Source organism: Neodiprion pinetum, chromosome 1 (genome assembly GCF_021155775.2).
Source record: "Neodiprion pinetum isolate iyNeoPine1 chromosome 1, iyNeoPine1.2, whole genome shotgun sequence".
In the NCBI taxonomy this organism is placed as follows: domain Eukaryota; kingdom Metazoa; phylum Arthropoda; class Insecta; order Hymenoptera; family Diprionidae; genus Neodiprion; species Neodiprion pinetum.
In genome coordinates this window covers 32,266,934-32,284,225 of record NC_060232.1, presented here as the reverse complement: position 1 = coordinate 32,284,225, position 17,292 = coordinate 32,266,934, and the positions used below count along the sequence as shown (strand labels likewise).

The 17,292-nt window shown below is 44.2% G+C and overlaps 1 protein-coding gene across 4 annotated transcripts; it reads left to right on the top strand.

Moving 5' to 3' along the window:
- The first annotated feature begins 406 nt into the window (after positions 1-406).
- Positions 407-9,328, top strand: LOC124210617 (potassium voltage-gated channel protein Shaw). 4 transcript variants are annotated; one of them, XM_046629654.2, is made up of 5 exons: positions 407-720; positions 1,660-2,018; positions 3,896-4,090; positions 5,429-6,428; positions 7,897-9,328. In XM_046629654.2, the coding sequence occupies exons 2-5, from the start codon at positions 1,692-1,694 to the stop codon at positions 7,959-7,961; spliced, it is 1,587 nt and encodes a 528-aa protein (XP_046485610.1). In that variant the 5' UTR covers positions 407-720; positions 1,660-1,691; the 3' UTR covers positions 7,962-9,328. The 4 variants fall into 4 exon arrangements, with proteins under 4 accessions (XP_046485610.1, XP_046492653.1, XP_046477212.1 ...); XM_046636697.2 differs by lacking the exon at positions 407-720 and adding an exon at positions 1,031-1,579; XM_046621256.2 differs by lacking the exon at positions 407-720 and having other exon boundaries at positions 1,638-2,018; positions 5,444-6,428.
- Positions 9,329-17,292: the final 7,964 nt, after the last annotated feature.

Below are 17,292 nucleotides of genomic sequence, written 5' to 3'. Positions count from 1 at the left end.
CACGTTTCTACATATTATAACTATGCGCCATGTCAGAGAAGAGCACACTCGGGCCGGCTGGCTTTGGTTACAGATATTGCTGTTTTCATAGCGTGCGGGGGTGGCGTAGGCGCGACTTATAGAGGGTACGCCATTTATGGCAGGCACACAGCCCCTCGTGTACATAAAACGCGACGCGGTGCAGGGTGTGTAACACCATGGGGCGGAAGGGTGGGAAGTCGAGGGGGCAGTGGGTCAGCGATGCGGTCGTCGACGGAAGTGGCGGTGGAGTGAGCGGCAACGGCGACGGCGACGTCGGACCACGACGTCGACGTCGAGTTTGCGCGTCGAGACGCCCTCCTTCGTCCCCCGGACCCCGCGGCGCCGTCGCTCACCGTCGGGGTCAGTTTAGTCTGCGCTCGACCGGAGGCCGTTTGGGACTAGACCGACTATGAACCGCGCGTCGTTGTCGTTGCCGAGTAACCAGCGGTGAGCCGCGGAGTTAATATTTCGGCACACGACGAGTTGTTGAAGAGCGGAAGGCTTTGGAAATCCGCGTCCATTCAGTGAAGTGAATCGCGGAATAAATTCGCCGACGGAATCCCTACGTTGGGGACAAACGAGGCTAGCTGCCGTGCCGGTGCCGCACCGGTGCCGTGCCGGCGCCAGGTGCTTGTCATGAGAAGAGGACGGAGCCGCTGAGATGTCGCGGAGGATATGCTGGTCATGAAAGAGCTAAGGGTGCGTAGAGAAAGGTGCCGAGGCGAATCGCTGCGGCAACTTTCCGGATTTCACCGTGCCCTTTTCAGCCTCGTACCGGGTATATTTGCCCGCCATTTCGTCCCTGCGTAGATGGAACTCGAATCGCGCTTTCGCCCGGTAGTACCGAGTCGTGCGCTACGTGCAGGGTGATTAGGGTGACCAAGGCAGATTAGGGTTATCGGTTGGCTCGCGTGCGTGCACGCACGATATCGATTCCGCGCGCGCTGCCTCGGCACGGCGAGAGTGTGACGTCACGGGTGAAGGAGGAGGTTTCGATCGCTCGCTGTCAGGCGCGCTCGCCCTGGAACGGGGGTCACACCGCGCACCGCGGGAACGTGGTGAGCCTTCCACGAGAATTGACCGTCCGTTAAGGCGTCCGACCTGCAGACGCGACGTCGAAGGCCGCGACATCTCTCCCACCCAGCTTCCAAACTCTCTGCATGGCCGTTTTTGTCTGAGATGACACGCGCACGCAACCCTCAATTATGTTTTCAGGTGTGCCCGTTAGCGTGAAATCGTTCGGTTAAGTCTGCTGCAGGCTTAGAAACAAAATCGGGAAAAGCGATCGAAGACGGAGCAAAAAGAGGAGGAGCGTGACATCGCGGACCGAGTTTTATAATCCTTTTATCTCTATTCAGTTCGATTGACGAGTCCCGCCTCGCCGCGTCCCTCGATTTCAATCAGATTTCAAGCCCAATCAACGGGAGGCGCGGACTTCGCTCGGTATGAAAATTATTCAGCGGGTATTTCCGCGTGACCTGTTCGAAGAAGAGCCCGAGCCACGGTGTGGGGAACAATTTATAGACAAAGGGTGGCTAGACTCGTGTGTTATATTTAGGTATGCACGTTATACGCTCGTCAGTGTGATATATGGCTGATGAAATACGTGAGTATAGAGATACGGATTGGTTGTTGCAGGTGGGATCGGCGCTACCAGAGCCGTGATCAGTATGAACCTGATCAACATGGACGCGGAGAACCGCGTGGTTCTCAATGTGGGGGGCATCCGCCACGAGACGTACAAGGCGACCCTTAAGAAGATCCCAGCAACCCGACTCTCCCGGTTGACCGAGGCACTGGCTAACTACGACCCCATCCTGAACGAGTACTTCTTCGATCGACATCCCGGTGTCTTCGCCCAGGTCCTCAACTATTACCGGACCGGGAAGCTGCACTATCCGACCGATGTGTGCGGGCCCCTCTTCGAGGAGGAACTCGAATTCTGGGGCCTCGATTCGAACCAGGTTGAGCCCTGCTGTTGGATGACGTACACGCAGGTATAATCTACGCGGGCCTCTTTCGGAGATCCGTCTTCCTCCTCGTTATCCTTCGTCGCAATTACACATCAAGAGGCATTTGCATGACTCGATTTGACTCCGTTGTGCAAATGAACGTCAAAGGATTGCCCGCCAATTTCAACAGCGATGAATTTTTCATTAACTCTTAGCGAAGAACGGAAGAAAGATAAAAAAAAAATATATCAAATTCCGCACGACAGAGCTTTCGAGAATCGACCGGCCCGTTATTTCGGTGTTCACTTGTTTGCTTAGGGTAGATAGGTTTGATTTTGCACTCACCGACTCAATCGTTATACTTCGAGTCGACGCTCCCTGAAACCCTAAATCCACGAACCCGTAAGGACAATTACATGTTCCTTCTGTGATTTCGCGACTGTCTAAAACCCACACCACTCTATTCTGGGAAGCGTCGATGTCAAACTTGACCCTTGCCGCTCTTCCACGCCAGATAACTTTTGCGGAAATTTCAACACCTTCACCATTACTGCAAGCGACAGCTTTAAAGAGAACTTTTCAAAAACTTTTTACGACCCTCCAGCGTTTTCGATGCAAATTTCATTGTTTGATCATTAGTGAACCGCGTCTGCTATTGTCGATGAAAGTTTACTCATTAATTGACGTTATTATGGTTTCACCAGAGTAAGATGCTATTCGGATTAACTCGTAGACCGAAGCCATGTTTCAAATATGCTAATCTTAGACGGATTTTTTACAGACGTCGATTAAGTGAGTCGAGTAAAAAAAGAGTGAAGAGATAAAATCTTATGTCTGAGAATCGGAACTACATTTCTGCAATATTTATTGCTAGCAGCATAAATAGTTTCAATTACAGTCGGCGTTCTGCGAGTTTACATTCTGATACGGACTTAAGCATGCTCGATTATCTTACTATTGGTTTCGGAAACTTTCCTGGAACTTGGATCCCACAACAGCTGACGTGGCGAACCAAAACGTCAGTTAATTCTGTTTTGGTGAAAACTTTATCTTGTCTAGAGGACTTGCAGATCGTCCAGATTTTTGCATCGTACATACTTGAGCGAGACCCGCAAATTCCGCAATCATGGTCTTGTTGCGTTTCACGGCGGTATTTAACCGTTACACAGCTACTCTCTGGCGTATTTAACGGTTTTCCTCAAACTGAGCTTGATCTAACTCTCGGCTAACGTGCACAGGTGATGTACATACATACACCTGTAGTATATTTCAACGCCAGCGGCGGACTCCGCAACGTTGTACCGTCCCAGGTATCGATTGACCGCGCTAGAAAGAAAATAGATCAGGGACCAGAAAGTTATTCTGTACTGCACGCAAAGCGGTTCTTATTGTTAAAAAAATGTTAGCCGCGTGAGACGGTCTATTTACAACCCATCCGACTCGGTATAACACTTTTTTCTCTCGACACGAGAGATATAGGGGTACGATACGATGCATAACCAGGCCATAAATCAGAACGAATGTTAGATCAGGACTATCTTTAAAGAGCATATTCGTAACAAGGGAATTGCCACCTTACTATGCCAGGAGCATAAAAACAGCGATTACATTGTTCGAGAAATTCGCAAAGACGTTAGCGCAGGTATGCTCCAAGTACTTTTCCCGATAATGCAGTGATTCATGATCTTCGGTTTACTGGTAACGTCAGCTCAAATGGAGCAAAAGAAACTGCTTTCACGCTTAGTGCGGACGATGGTGTACGTATAAAATAAAGTTTACTTTGTAGACGTAAGAAAGCCCGCGAACACCCAATCTGCATTGTATAACAGGTATAAAAATGGCAAAAGAAAGTTATTTGCATCTTTTGCCATCCCCTTGAGATTGTTTAATAGCTTTTTTTGAACAGCTCTTTCCGATTTTAGCATCGGGATACTCAGGAGACACTAGCCGTCCTGGACCGATTGGACCTTGACACAGATAAACCGAGCGACGAAGAACTCGCAAGGAAGTTTGGCTTCGAGGAAGACTACTACGAGGGAACACTTTCATGGTGGCAGAGGCTCAAACCGAAGATGTGGTCCCTCTTTGACGAGCCCTACTCCTCAAACGCTGCGAAGGTAGGTAGGTTGGGCTGAGTTGTATTGATGCGAAGATGCCGGTCTCGCTAAACGGAACTTTGTCAATATACTCTGAAAGCTCTTGAAATTAACATAGTTTGCTGGTCCAATTACACATAATGTCCCGATATTAGCTGTCGTCAACCCAGTAATTACATACAATACGTAATTACGCATTTCCCAAAGTAACCCTTTGCAGCAGCTACTTGACGGTGAAAATTTTTCGTTGTTCTTTCTTTCGTTACAATTTATACCTATCCATACAATCGATCGTTTTTGATCTCTTGAAACTATAGGCTGCATGTAAATCGCAGGTGCAATTAGCTAAGAAAGACTACTGTGAGATTAATATTTGGTGCCTTTGAACGTATTTGTCACTGACATGACGTAAAATTTTGGCAGCTACGTTCGTTTTCATCTTCGGACGGCACGTTCGTAGCCTTCAACTCAATTCGTAAACGAATGTAAACCGTTTGAAACAGCGTTAGTGAAACATCTTGAAGATGATTGCAGTCAGATGATACGAGAATTGTACCCATGGGTTGAAATTTTCGGATCCTCATCGTGGTCTGGTTTTTTAGTAAAAGGTAAAGAACTAGTAACTATTTTGCAAATTGGTGAACAGACGTGATGAAGATACGTGAAAAAAGGTGAACCAAAGAAGGATCGCAGAATTAGAAGCATCAGGTGAATTATAATCTTACTTCTTAGAACTGTCGTAAGGCAATTTTCAAGTAGCTTGTGGTTAAGGGGAACGAGACTCATCAATAAAAAAGTGATACCGATGTTAGTAACTCAGTCTTTATTTATAATATTTGTCTAACCTAGTATAAAATTACAGTTTCTTTCTTCTCGCTTCTGACTTGTTTAACGTTTCTCTCTGTGTGATGTAACGAGTTTTTAACGGGCATTTCTTGCAATAATTTTTTCAATAAGCTGACGCAGCATATTATTAAATGAATACACTGTTTGTAAATTGAGGAGTCAAACATATTCAAGTCCCGGTTCAGTGAAAATCGAGCTCTGCTCCACAAGCCTCCCATTTCCATGATATTCTCGCGTGATTTGAATAACAACCGTCCGCAAATAGATATGCATTTGTCGTCTTTGAGTCGGCGGCATCTCACGGCTCACCGCCCTTGAGGGGTCGTTCATTGCGAATCAAATAACCTTGTCTCCCTAGAGAATCTAACTGGCGACAGGCGCGCACTCTCAGATGTTCAGCTTCAGCTTGGTCTCGATCCACTCAAGGACAATAGCTGATGATGTTAAAAGTTTTCACCCCATTGAGCAGAGTAGGCACTCAACTCTGAAGATACATGAGGAAATACAATTTAGTCTCCCGTGTTGCAGATCATCGGTGTGATTTCCGTATTCTTCATATGCGTGTCGATACTGTCGTTCTGCCTGAAAACTCACCCGGACATGCGGGTGCCAGTGATAGTAAACAATACGGTGTACATCGGGAACAAGACGTCCTGGGCGTTGGAAAAGACGCAAACGAATGCCCACGACGCGTTTTTCTACATCGAGTGCGTATGCAACGCGTGGTTCACCCTAGAGTTCGTGATACGCATTGTGGCGAGCCCCAACAGATGCGAGTTCATAAAAAGTTCGGTGAACCTAATCGACATGATAGCAACTCTGAGCTTCTACATAGACCTCGCCCTCCAGAAGTTCGCCGCGCATCTGGAGAACGCGGACATCCTCGAGTTTTTCAGTATTATCAGAATCATGAGACTGTTCAAATTGACGAGGCACTCCTCGGGGCTCAAGATCCTGATCCAAACCTTCCGGGCGTCCGCGAAGGAGCTGACCCTCCTGGTCTTCTTCCTTGTTCTCGGCATTGTTATATTCGCAAGCCTCGTCTACTACGCTGAGAGGATTCAGTACAACCCGAAGAACGACTTCAAGAGCATACCGCTTGGGTTGTGGTGGGCTCTGGTCACCATGACCACCGTCGGTTACGGAGACATGGTGCCGAAGACGTACGTCGGGATGTTCGTTGGCGCTCTTTGCGCCCTCGCCGGTGTGCTAACGATCGCTCTCCCGGTCCCCGTCATCGTCAGCAACTTCGCAATGTACTACAGCCACACGCAAGCCCGTGCAAAGCTCCCGAAAAAGAGACGCCGTGTGCTTCCCGTCGAGCAGCCGCGGGTCAGAGCGCCCGGCGCCCCGCCGACCGGAGGTCCGGGAGGAGGTGTTCCTGGATGTGGTCAACAGGCTGCCCTGCTTCCCCCGGGGGGCTGCGGCGGCGGGGGGCCACCCGGGGTGCAAAACAGACGGATGAACGCTATCAAGACGAATCATCCAAAGGACCCGTTCGCCACTAAAGCAGGTAAGAGCATGCTGGAGGAGTGAGTGCTCCGTGCGAATTCGCGTTACCTTTTGTCGAACTTTGCGCGAGCCAAAATTCACTTTGTGTTCTACCGGCCACGGAACTGCAGCTTCTATTTAATAGTTACACCGCACAAATGAAAGTTATTGCACGGATTCGTGGCGTTTAGTCAATAGAGCTTGTAACCCTAGAAAGTGAACTAAGTTAGACTTTTCGTCCGTAAAAACTGTTCTACTTACAATTAACGTTAAATATGCAGAGAGGGAATCACACGTGGCGTGATCACATGCGTAACGTTTGTATTCTATAGATAATTATCTTACAGATTGAAGTCGATTTATTACACGTACATTAGACACTCCGGGCTTTATTCACTTGTATACTTTTCCTCAAACTTCACTACCTGACGGGAACGAGAAATACGAAATTACTGTTAAATAGAACTCATCACCAAATCGTTGGCCTTTACACATGAAGTCGTCGGCTGAATTGCAGATATAAAATTCAAGTATAAAATCCCTCAAATGATATGCAATTTGCCCATCTACTTCAATCAGTTTTTGGGTTTTGTAAGCTGGGGCAAATAGACATAAGTAAGTACAATTCACCGAGTCGAATAATCTTTGTATCTCAATTAGTTCGTACTCGTGTACCTTCATTCATATACTACACATGAATGCTTCCGTGTGTGCGGCCTGTTCGAGAATTATTATAAAAAATGTATCATCAGTGGTAAGGCATAAAGCAAAGCTGACTGCGAACGCCACGAGATATTGTGAATTTCGAATAAACTAAATTCCCACATCACTGAAAGTCCGTGGATTATGGATATTTCAGAACCTTCCAACCAATTAGTCGCAGAGCTAAGGGGCTCGCGGTAACAGCATCATCTTCGAAAGATGGCATTTTGTTAATTGGGTTTGACGCGCTTCGTCCGCAAGTTTGCACTCAATTTATACAAAGTGATCTACGACGTTAGCCCTGTGTTTGGAGTTACTTCCAATATTCATAATCGAAGGTCAAGCAGGTAATCGGAGCCACTGCGGGATAACCGCGTTACTTATTGACATCTCCCGCGACTGGCTAATTAATATCGTACTAATAGAGCATCGCCAGGCCGCACACTACAGTGTGCATATAGGTATACCTGGGTAACACGCGGAATTATGGCATGTTGGATACTCTATCCTCATGCGGCAACGGTCAAGGTATACGTGATGTATGTGGATAGGTAGACAGTTACACGTACCGAAGCAATGTCAATAGAATCACAAGATTCCCGGGGCGTTTAAACATAAACACTGTCGAAATATGCAGGTGCAAATTGCAAAAATATACATACATGGATACGTATGATAAAAGGGTAAAGTTGGGCGTTGACGAGGGTGTTTCAAGGGTGCAAGGTGAGCGGGGAAGGTTAAAGGGCTGCTATAGATTGTTTTCTTTTTTTTTCTCTCGTGGGTTCTAGACGAAGGCCGAAGGAACTCGAATCTGCGAACCAACGGGACCAAGACATCCGGAGATTTGGGTTAACGTTGACGAGGAGTCGAGTATCTGCTGCTGAGACCTCGAACGCGAGTCCTCTTCTTGTAGAACTGGGGGCTGGACAGGGCGCAGAATTTGGTATAACAGGGATGGCAAGAGAGATTTCGAGAGTGTGTGTGTGTTTCCGTGCGGGTGAGTGTGCGTCTGTGAAGATGAGAGAAAGAGTGAGAAATGAAGATGGCCTGTATTACACGTATGCGTCTGCGTTGAGAATAGCTAGAATACGAGGGACAGGGTAAGGACGAAATTCCTTCGTCCCGATCAGCCACGACGAGTTTAAAAATAGTTACAATTGTGTATAACGAAAGATTCGATCGGTCAATGCGGAATCTATATCAATCGTCGATCGACCAGTGAATCAATCACGACCACGTAGCGTGTAGCACCCTCTGCCCCTCACCTGCCCCCGCCCCACCACCTTGACCTCGACCACTCTTCGCCCCACGCAATCGACCCTTTTTAACGCCTTTCACGCGGCTGCGTTCGAAAACTCGTCAGAGCGCCGTTTTCAAAACCTTTTGCCGGAAGGTAAACGCCGAAGGAGCGTAAATGCATAACAAGAAATTCCAAGAAAAATATACGCAATGATTTCCGCAACGCAGTCGCGGCTATATCACTTTGCGCACCCTGATGCCGCCGGGACCAATTCAAATGCCCCCCCCCCCCCCAGAACACTCCTTGTATCCGCCCCTGTCCCGCTGCAATTAACATTTTTCATTACGTCTTAATATAATCCTTGAAACCTGCAACCTGCACCATGGAAGAACGGGAATTCCGTTGATCGTTTTGAGTCGAGTTATGACCGGAAGAGAGATAGGCCGTTGCTGTACATAAACACACATATTATACATATAGCTCTGCGCGACAATTAAGGCGTGCACGTAAAGCTAGAGAGAGAAAGAGAAAGAAAGAGAGAGAGAGAGAGAGAGAGAGAGAGAGAGAGAGAGAGAGAGAGAGAGAGAGAGAGAGAGAGAGAGAGAGAGAGAGAGAGAGAGAGAGAGAGAGAGAGAGAGAGAGAGAGAGAGAGAAAGAGAGATGGTACGTAGAAGAATGCGAAGAAAGAAGTACCTATCGTGAAATTGTTATAAGGCGAACAGTCCGATGTTTTTTTATATTTGTATTTATACTGATTGAATGTTAAATTATACATATATAATATTGCTGGTTGGCGAGTGCATTTTAAATAAAGGGAACAATGAATAAAGGGAACAATGGAATATTCGGGTAAGAAATATAACACAGAAAAAACGTCGAAAAAAATGACAAAAAATTAAAAGAAATCAAAAAAAGAAAAAAAAAAAACCAAGCAAACAGTAACATACAAAAAAAAGCAAATAACAAACAAAATGAGAAAATGCACCGATTGGAATTTAGTCAAGTATATAACGTTAAATCTATTCTATAGTAATATACTTCCAATTTTTATCAAATTTTATCAAAATTATACCGAACCGTATAATAGAATCCGGGCTCGATTTATAACAAACATCGTACCCTACACGTGTATGCACGTGTTTATACATCCATATATACGTACATATTATGTATATGACAAAATATCCGCGTAAATTGACGATCGCACCGCGATCATAGACGTCGTTAAATCATATAATAACCATCGTCCGACGTCACGGTCTACGCGGTCAGATCACGTAACGTGTGTAATATATGTATAAAACGCGTGGTTCGCGCGTAACGTAATGATATAAACACATGTAATGTGTAACACGGTATAATAATACATACAATATAGCACCCGATAAAATCGGCGTATGTTAAATTTGTTCATTAAAACTTGCGATCCTGCCGCCCAATTCAACATATCCTCCCCCGTTGCTCGTTTATACATATACCTATTATTATACATATACACATTATACACAGAAATCAACACGTGTAAACATGAAGATACACAAAAATCCCGGACACAGAGACACAGATATCTAGATATTCTAGTTTATAAAATATACATATAAATAAACATTCTGCATAGCACGTATGCTATAACGTAATATGATAGGTACTCGTATACCAAAAATTTATACATTGCGCACACACACCTACGTTTCTATAGGTTATACTACTGTCACACTCACGTTGTATCATAGGTATACGCGTATGTATAAATAATGTCATATGTACGTATATTTATAAATCGCATTAGAAGCGAAAAATCAACCCTTCCACGATTCCCACCTCCTACATACTCACTCACTCACTCACTCACTCACTCACTAACCCCCTTCGCGCCCTCCTAGAAGGGAACAATCGGTGCCAGGACCCCGTTCTTCCATAGGATTTCCTTCCCCTCCCGCCACGACGTTCGCGAGTCACGTAAGTCCTGCCGACTTCATTTAGGTACGTCGATTCATGTATCGCCCCTTCTCCCCCACCCCCCGCCCCGTTCGAAACCCTGACGCTCGCCACCGTCACGTTGCATATAATCACATTATACGCATATACAATGTGTACACATTGTACTTACATAAATATGTATATTAACCGCACAGTTCGCAATCTCTACGAACATACCGACACATATACACTACGCACAAATTGCGAGACCCATTCGCCATCAGTGACGAGTTAAAGCACGCGCGCACCAACGACAACCACTTTGCATCCTTCTGCGACCAGATTAAAAAACACTGCAGAAATGAAGCGTTGGGGGAAAAAAGCTCTGTACCCACTTTCACGGAGTTTATACTGTGTATTTATATAAGTGCTGAAGGTAAATTCAACGTCAAGTCTCGAAAACTTTGTTCAGCCGATTCAATAAGGCACTTGATTTTCCAATGCAATTTATGTCGAATACTGATTTTCAAATATCTATTCGATCACAGTCTTCGCTGAAACCTTGTACTAATTGTATAAGACTATGATTGGAATTTGCTTACCTGGTGTGGTCTTTCCCTCAACGCTACAGTGCTGCTGATTCTTTGTGCGCGGGTAGATAAGACATCAATATCTATTGCGTGAGCACATACGAACAAAATGACATGCAATACATAAAGCACTCTCAGAAATTCACGCAAACTCTTTTAATTCTGACTACGAAGCTATAGATTACTTTCTCACAATGACGCGCTCAGTGATTCTATTATAACATCATATTGTTGTTACTGTTATTATCATTATTATAATTATTAGCGTCGATCAAAAGACTAGAGATGCGATAATTTTTTATTATAGTATTGTTGTTATTATTTATTTACTTAATATTATGATAATGAGTATGATTATTATTATGATTATTACTATTGCCAATTTTCTAAAATAAGAGTTGAAAATAAACAATTATTATTAACGCTTATTATGCGTAATAATGAATGAAATGAATTATATATTGTATCGACAGCACCGTGCTGCGTTTAGTGATAACCAGCTGGTTTGTAAATAAATAGTTTGACTCTTTGAATTCCTGGTGATCATTACAACATGCCTTGCAATCATTTTCCCTCCATAGATAGATTATATCACAGTTCAGATTTGCCAATGCAGTAGCTGCCGAATGCATTGGATTAGTTGCCATTTTGACGACGTGCATTTTAGACCTCGGTAACTACGGAGTCAAGATGCAGAGATCGTAGGATCAACCGTTTCGTGAATAATCGCAGGTGAGTAATGAATACACCGTGCTCTTTAGGTAGGTAACAAATGAGTCTAATATTGTACTCATAGTCATTAATGTGAGGCGGTAAATCTGAGGGGCTTGATGCAGACCAAATTAGTGCCACAAAGAATTTATTCCAGCGCTTTTAAATATTGCAAAAGTTTTCGAAAAAAATGCAAAGGCGTTAGCCCTACTTTTTTCTCATTTTTCGACCAAAAAATTTTTAGGTCTCAGATTCGATTTGTATGACCCTTTCCTGACTAATTGGACCACCAGGAACTCAGAAAACGCAGCGAAAAGAGCGTGAGATCAACAGGTGAGAAAAGGCAAGCGAAAAAGCACCTGCTGAAAAATGTCGAAAACACCGGTTTTCGTTTTTTGGCTGTAACTTTCGATCCGTTGCTCGCATCGTATCCGGACTGCGCCCAATCGATTTTTCTCGCAAAATGTCGTCGGAATAGTGCCACAAAGATCTCATCTCAGCACTTTTCAAAATCGCTTAGATTTTCGAGAAAAATGCAAAGGGGTTAGCCTTACTTTTTTTTCGGCCGAAAAATTTTAGGTCTCAGATTCGATTTGTATGACCCTTACCTGACTAATTGGACCACCAGGAGCTCAGAAAACGCAGCGAAAAGAGCGTGAGATCAACAGGAGAGAAAAGGCAAGCGAAAAAGCACCTGCTGAAAAATGTCGAAAACACTGGTTCTTGTTTTTTGGCTGTAACTTTCGATCCGTTGCTCGCATCGTATCCGGACTGCGCCCAATCGATTTCTCTCGCAAAATAACGTCGGAATAGTGCCACGAAGATCTCATCTCGACACTTTTCAAAAACGCTTGAATTTTCGAGAAAAATGCAAAGGGGTTAGCCTTACTTTTTTTTTGGCCGAAAAATTTTAGGTCTCAGATTCGATTTGTATGACCCTTTCCTGACTCATTGGACCACCAGGAACTCAGCAAACGCAGCGGAAAGAGCGTGAGATCAACAGGAGAGAAAAGGCAAGCGAAAAAGCACCTGCTGAAAAATGTCGAAAACACAGGTTTTCGTTTTTTAGCTGTAACTTTCGATCCGTTGCTCGCATCGTATCCGGACTGCGCACAATCGATTTCTCTCGCAAAATATCGTCGGAATAGTGCCACAAAGATTTCATTTTAGCACTTTTCAAAATCACTCAAATTTTCGAGAAAAATGCAAAGGGGTTAGCCTCACTTTTTTTTCGGCCGAAAAATTTTAGGTTTCAGATTCGATTTGTATAACCCTTTTCTGACTAATTGGATCACCAGGAACACAGAAAACGCAGCGAAAAGAGCGTAAGATCAACAGGAGAGAAAAGGCAAGCGAAAAAGCACCTGCTGAAAAATGTCGAAAACACGGGTTTTCGTTTTTTGGCTGTAACTTTCGATCCGTTGCTCGCATCGTATCCGGACTGCGCCCAATCTATTTTTCTCGCAAAATATCGTCGCAATAGTGCCACAAAGATCTCATCTCAGCACTTTTCAAAATCGCTCAAATTTTCGAGAAAAATGCAAAGGGGTTAGCCTTACTTTTTTTTCGGCCGAAAAATTTTAGGTCTTAGATTCGATTTGTATGACCCTTTCCTGACTCATTGGACCACCAGGAACTCAGAAAACGCAGCGAAAAGAGCGTGAGATCAACAGGAGAGAAAAGGCAAGCGAAAAAGCACCTGCTGAAAAATGTCGAAAACACCGGTTTTCATTTTTTGGCTGTAACTTTCGATCCGTTGCTCGCATCGTATCCGGACTGCGCCCAATCGATTTTTCTCGCAAAATATCGTCGGAATAGTGCCACAAAGATCTCATCTCAGCACTTTTCAAAATCGCTTAGATTTTCGAGAAAAATGCAAAGGGGTTAGCCTTACTTTTTTTTCGGCCGAAAAATTTTAGGTCTCAGATTCGATTTGTATGACCCTTACCTGACTAATTGGACCACCAGGAGCTCAGAAAACGCAGCGAAAAGAGCGTAAGATCAACAGGAGAGAAAAGGCAAGCGAAAAAGCACCTGCTGAAAAATGTCGAAAACACTGGTTCTTGTTTTTTGGCTGTAACTTTCGATCCGTTGCTCGCATCGTATCCGGACTGCGCCCGATCGATTTTTCTCGCAAAATAACGTCGGAATAGTGCCACGAAGATCTCATTTCAGCACTTTTCAAAATCGCTCAAATTTTCGAGAAAAATGCAAAGGGGTTAGCCTTACTTTTTTTTCGGCCGAAAAATTTTAGGTCTCAGATTCGATTTTTATGACCCTTTTCTGACTAATTGGACGACCAGGAACTCAGAAAACGCAGCGAAAAGAGCGTGAGATCAACAGGAGAGAAAAGGCAAGCGAAAAAGCACCTGCTGAAAAATGTCGAAAACACAGGTTTTCGTTTTTTGGCTGTAACTTTCGATCCGTTGCTCGCATCGTATCCGCACTGCGCCCAATCGATTTCTCTCGCAAAATATCGTCGGGATAGTGCCACAAAGATCTCATTTCAGCACTTTTCCAAATCGCTTAAATTTTCGAGAAAAATGCAAAGGGGTTAGCCTTACTTTTTTTTCGGCCGAAAAATTTTAGGTCTCGGATTCGATTTGTATGACCCTTTCCTGACTAATTGGACCACCGAGAACTCAGAAAACGCAGCGAAAAGAGCGTGAGATCAACAGGAGAGAAAAGGCTAGCGAAAAAGCACCTGCTGAAAAATGTCGAAAACACAGGTTTTCGTATTTTTGGCTGTAACTTTCGATCCGTTGCTCGCATCGTATCTGGACTGCGCCCAATCGATTTCTCTCGCAAAATATCGTCGGAATAGTGCCACAAAGATCTCATCTCAGCACTTTTCAAAATCGCTTAAATTCTCGAGTAAAATGCAAAGGGGTTAGCCTTACTTTTTTTTCGGCCGAAAAATTTTAGGTCTCAGATTCGATTTGTATGACCCTTTCCTGACTCATTGGACCACCAGGAACTCAGAAAACGCAGCAAAAAGAGCGTGAGATCAACAGGAGAGGAAAGGCAAGCGAAAAAGCACCTGCTGAAAAATGTCGAAAACACAGGTTTTCGTTTTTTGGCTGTAACTTTCGATCCGTTGCTCGCATCGTATCCGCACTGCGCCCAATCGATTTTTCTCGCAAAATAACGTCGGAATAGTGCCACGAAGATCTCATTTCAGCACTTTTCAAAATCGCTCAAATTTTCGAGAAAAATGCAAAGGGGTTAGCCTTACTTTTTTTTCAGCCGAAAAATTTTAGGTCTCAGATTCGATTTGTATGACCCTTTTCTGACTAATTGGACGACCAGGAACTCAGCAAACGCAGCAAAAAGAGCGTGAGATCAACAGGAGAGAAAAGGCAAGCGAAAAAGCCCCTGCTGAAAAATGTCGAAAACACTGGTTCTTGTTTTTTGGCTGTAACTTTCGATCCGTTGCTCGCATCGTATCCGCGCTGCGCCCAATCGATTTCTCTCGCAAAATAACGTCGGAATAGTGCCACGAAGATCTCATTTCAGCACTTTTCAAAATCGCTTAAATTTTCGAGAAAAATGCAAAGGGGTTAGCCTTACTTTTTTTTCGGCCGAAAAATTTTAGGTCTCAGATTCGATTTGTATGACCCTTTCCTGACTAATTCGACCACCTGGAACTCAGAAAACGCAGCAAAAAGAGCGTGAGATCAACAGGAGAGAAAAGGCAAGCGAAAAAGCACCTGCTGAAAAATGTCGAAAACACGGGTTTTCGTTTTTTGGCTGTAACTTTCGATCCGTTGCTCGCATCGTATCCGCGCTGCGCCCAATCGATTTCTCTCGCAAAATAACGTCGGAATAGTGCCACGAAGATCTCATCTCGGCACTTTTCAAAAACGCTTGAATTTTCGAGAAAAATGCAAAGGGGTTAGCCTTACTTTTTTTTCGGCCGAAAAATTTTAGGTTTCAGATTCGATTTGTATAACCCTTTTCTGACTAATTGGATCACCAGGAACACAGAAAACGCAGCGAAAAGAGCGTAAGATCAACAGGAGAGAAAAGGCAAGCGAAAAAGCACCTGCTGAAAAATGTCGAAAACACGGGTTTTCGTTTTTTGGCTGTAACTTTCGATCCGTTGCTCGCATCGTATCCGGACTGCGCCCAATCGATTTTTCTCGCAAAATATCGTCGGAATAGTGCCACAAAGATCTCATCTCAGCACTTTTCAAAATCGCTCAAATTTTCGAGAAAAATGCAAAGGGGTTAGCCTTACTTTTTTTTCGGCCGAAAAATTTTAGGTCTTAGATTCGATTTGTATGACCCTTTCCTGACTCATTGGACCACCAGGAACTCAGAAAACGCAGCGAAAAGAGCGTGAGATCAACAGGAGAGAAAAGGCAAGCGAAAAAGCACCTGCTGAAAAATGTCGAAAACACAGGTTTTCGTTTTTTGGCTGTAACTTTCGATCCGTTGCTTGCATCGTATCCGCACTGCGCCCGATCGATTTTTCTCGCAAAATAACGTCGGAATAGTGCCACGAAGATCTCATTTCAGCACTTTTCAAAATCGCTCAAATTTTCGAGAAAAATGCAAAGGGGTTAGCCTTACTTTTTTTTCGGCCGAAAAATTTTAGGTCTCAGATTCGATTTTTATGACCCTTTTCTGACTAATTGGACGACCAGGAACTCAGAAAACGCAGCGAAAAGAGCGTGAGATCAACAGGAGAGAAAAGGCTAGCGAAAAAGCACCTGCTGAAAAATGTCGAAAACACAGGTTTTCGTATTTTTGGCTGTAACTTTCGATCCGTTGCTCGCATCGTATCTGGACTGCGCCCAATCGATTTCTCTCGCAAAATATCGTCGGAATAGTGCCACAAAGATCTCATCTCAGCACTTTTCAAAATCGCTCAAATTTTCGAGAAAAATGCAAAGGGGTTAGCCTTACTTTTTTTTCGGCCGAAAAATTTTAGGTCTTAGATTCGATTTGTATGACCCTTTCCTGACTCATTGGACCACCAGGAACTCAGAAAACGCAGCGAAAAGAGCGTGAGATCAACAGGAGAGAAAAGGCAAGCGAAAAAAAAACCTGCTGAAAAATGTCGAAAACACAGGTTTTCGTTTTTTGGCTGTAACTTTCGATCCGTTGCTTGCATCGTATCCGCACTGCGCCCGATCGATTTTTCTCGCAAAATAACGTCGGAATAGTGCCACGAAGATCTCATTTCAGCACTTTTCAAAATCGCTCAAATTTTCGAGAAAAATGCAAAGGGGTTAGCCTTACTTTTTTTTCGGCCGAAAAATTTTAGGTCTCAGATTCGATTTTTATGACCCTTTTCTGACTAATTGGACGACCAGGAACTCAGAAAACGCAGCGAAAAGAGCGTGAGATCAACAGGAGAGAAAAGGCTAGCGAAAAAGCACCTGCTGAAAAATGTCGAAAACACAGGTTTTCGTATTTTTGGCTGTAACTTTCGATCCGTTGCTCGCATCGTATCTGGACTGCGCCCAATCGATTTCTCTCGCAAAATATCGTCGGAATAGTGCCACAAAGATCTCATCTTAGCACTTTTCAAAATCGCTTAAATTCTCGAGTAAAATGCAAAGGGGTTAGCCTTACTTTTTTTTCGGCCGAAAAATTTCAGGTCTCAGATTCGATTTGTATGACCCTTACCTGACTAATTGGACCACCAGGAACTCAGAAAACGCAGCGAAAAGAGCGTGAGATCAACAGGAGAGAACAGGCAAGCGAAAAAGCAC

Coding starts and splice junctions, on each gene's coding strand:
- LOC124210617 (XM_046629654.2), top strand. CDS start 1,692: ATGAACCTGATCAACATGGACGCGGAGAACCGCGTGGTTCTCAATGTG. Junction 4,091..5,428: donor ACTCCTCAAACGCTGCGAAG/GTAGGTAGGTTG, acceptor AATACAATTTAG/TCTCCCGTGTTGCAGATCAT. Junction 6,429..7,896: donor CCCGTTCGCCACTAAAGCAG/GTAAGAGCATGC, acceptor CGTGGGTTCTAG/ACGAAGGCCGAAGGAACTCG.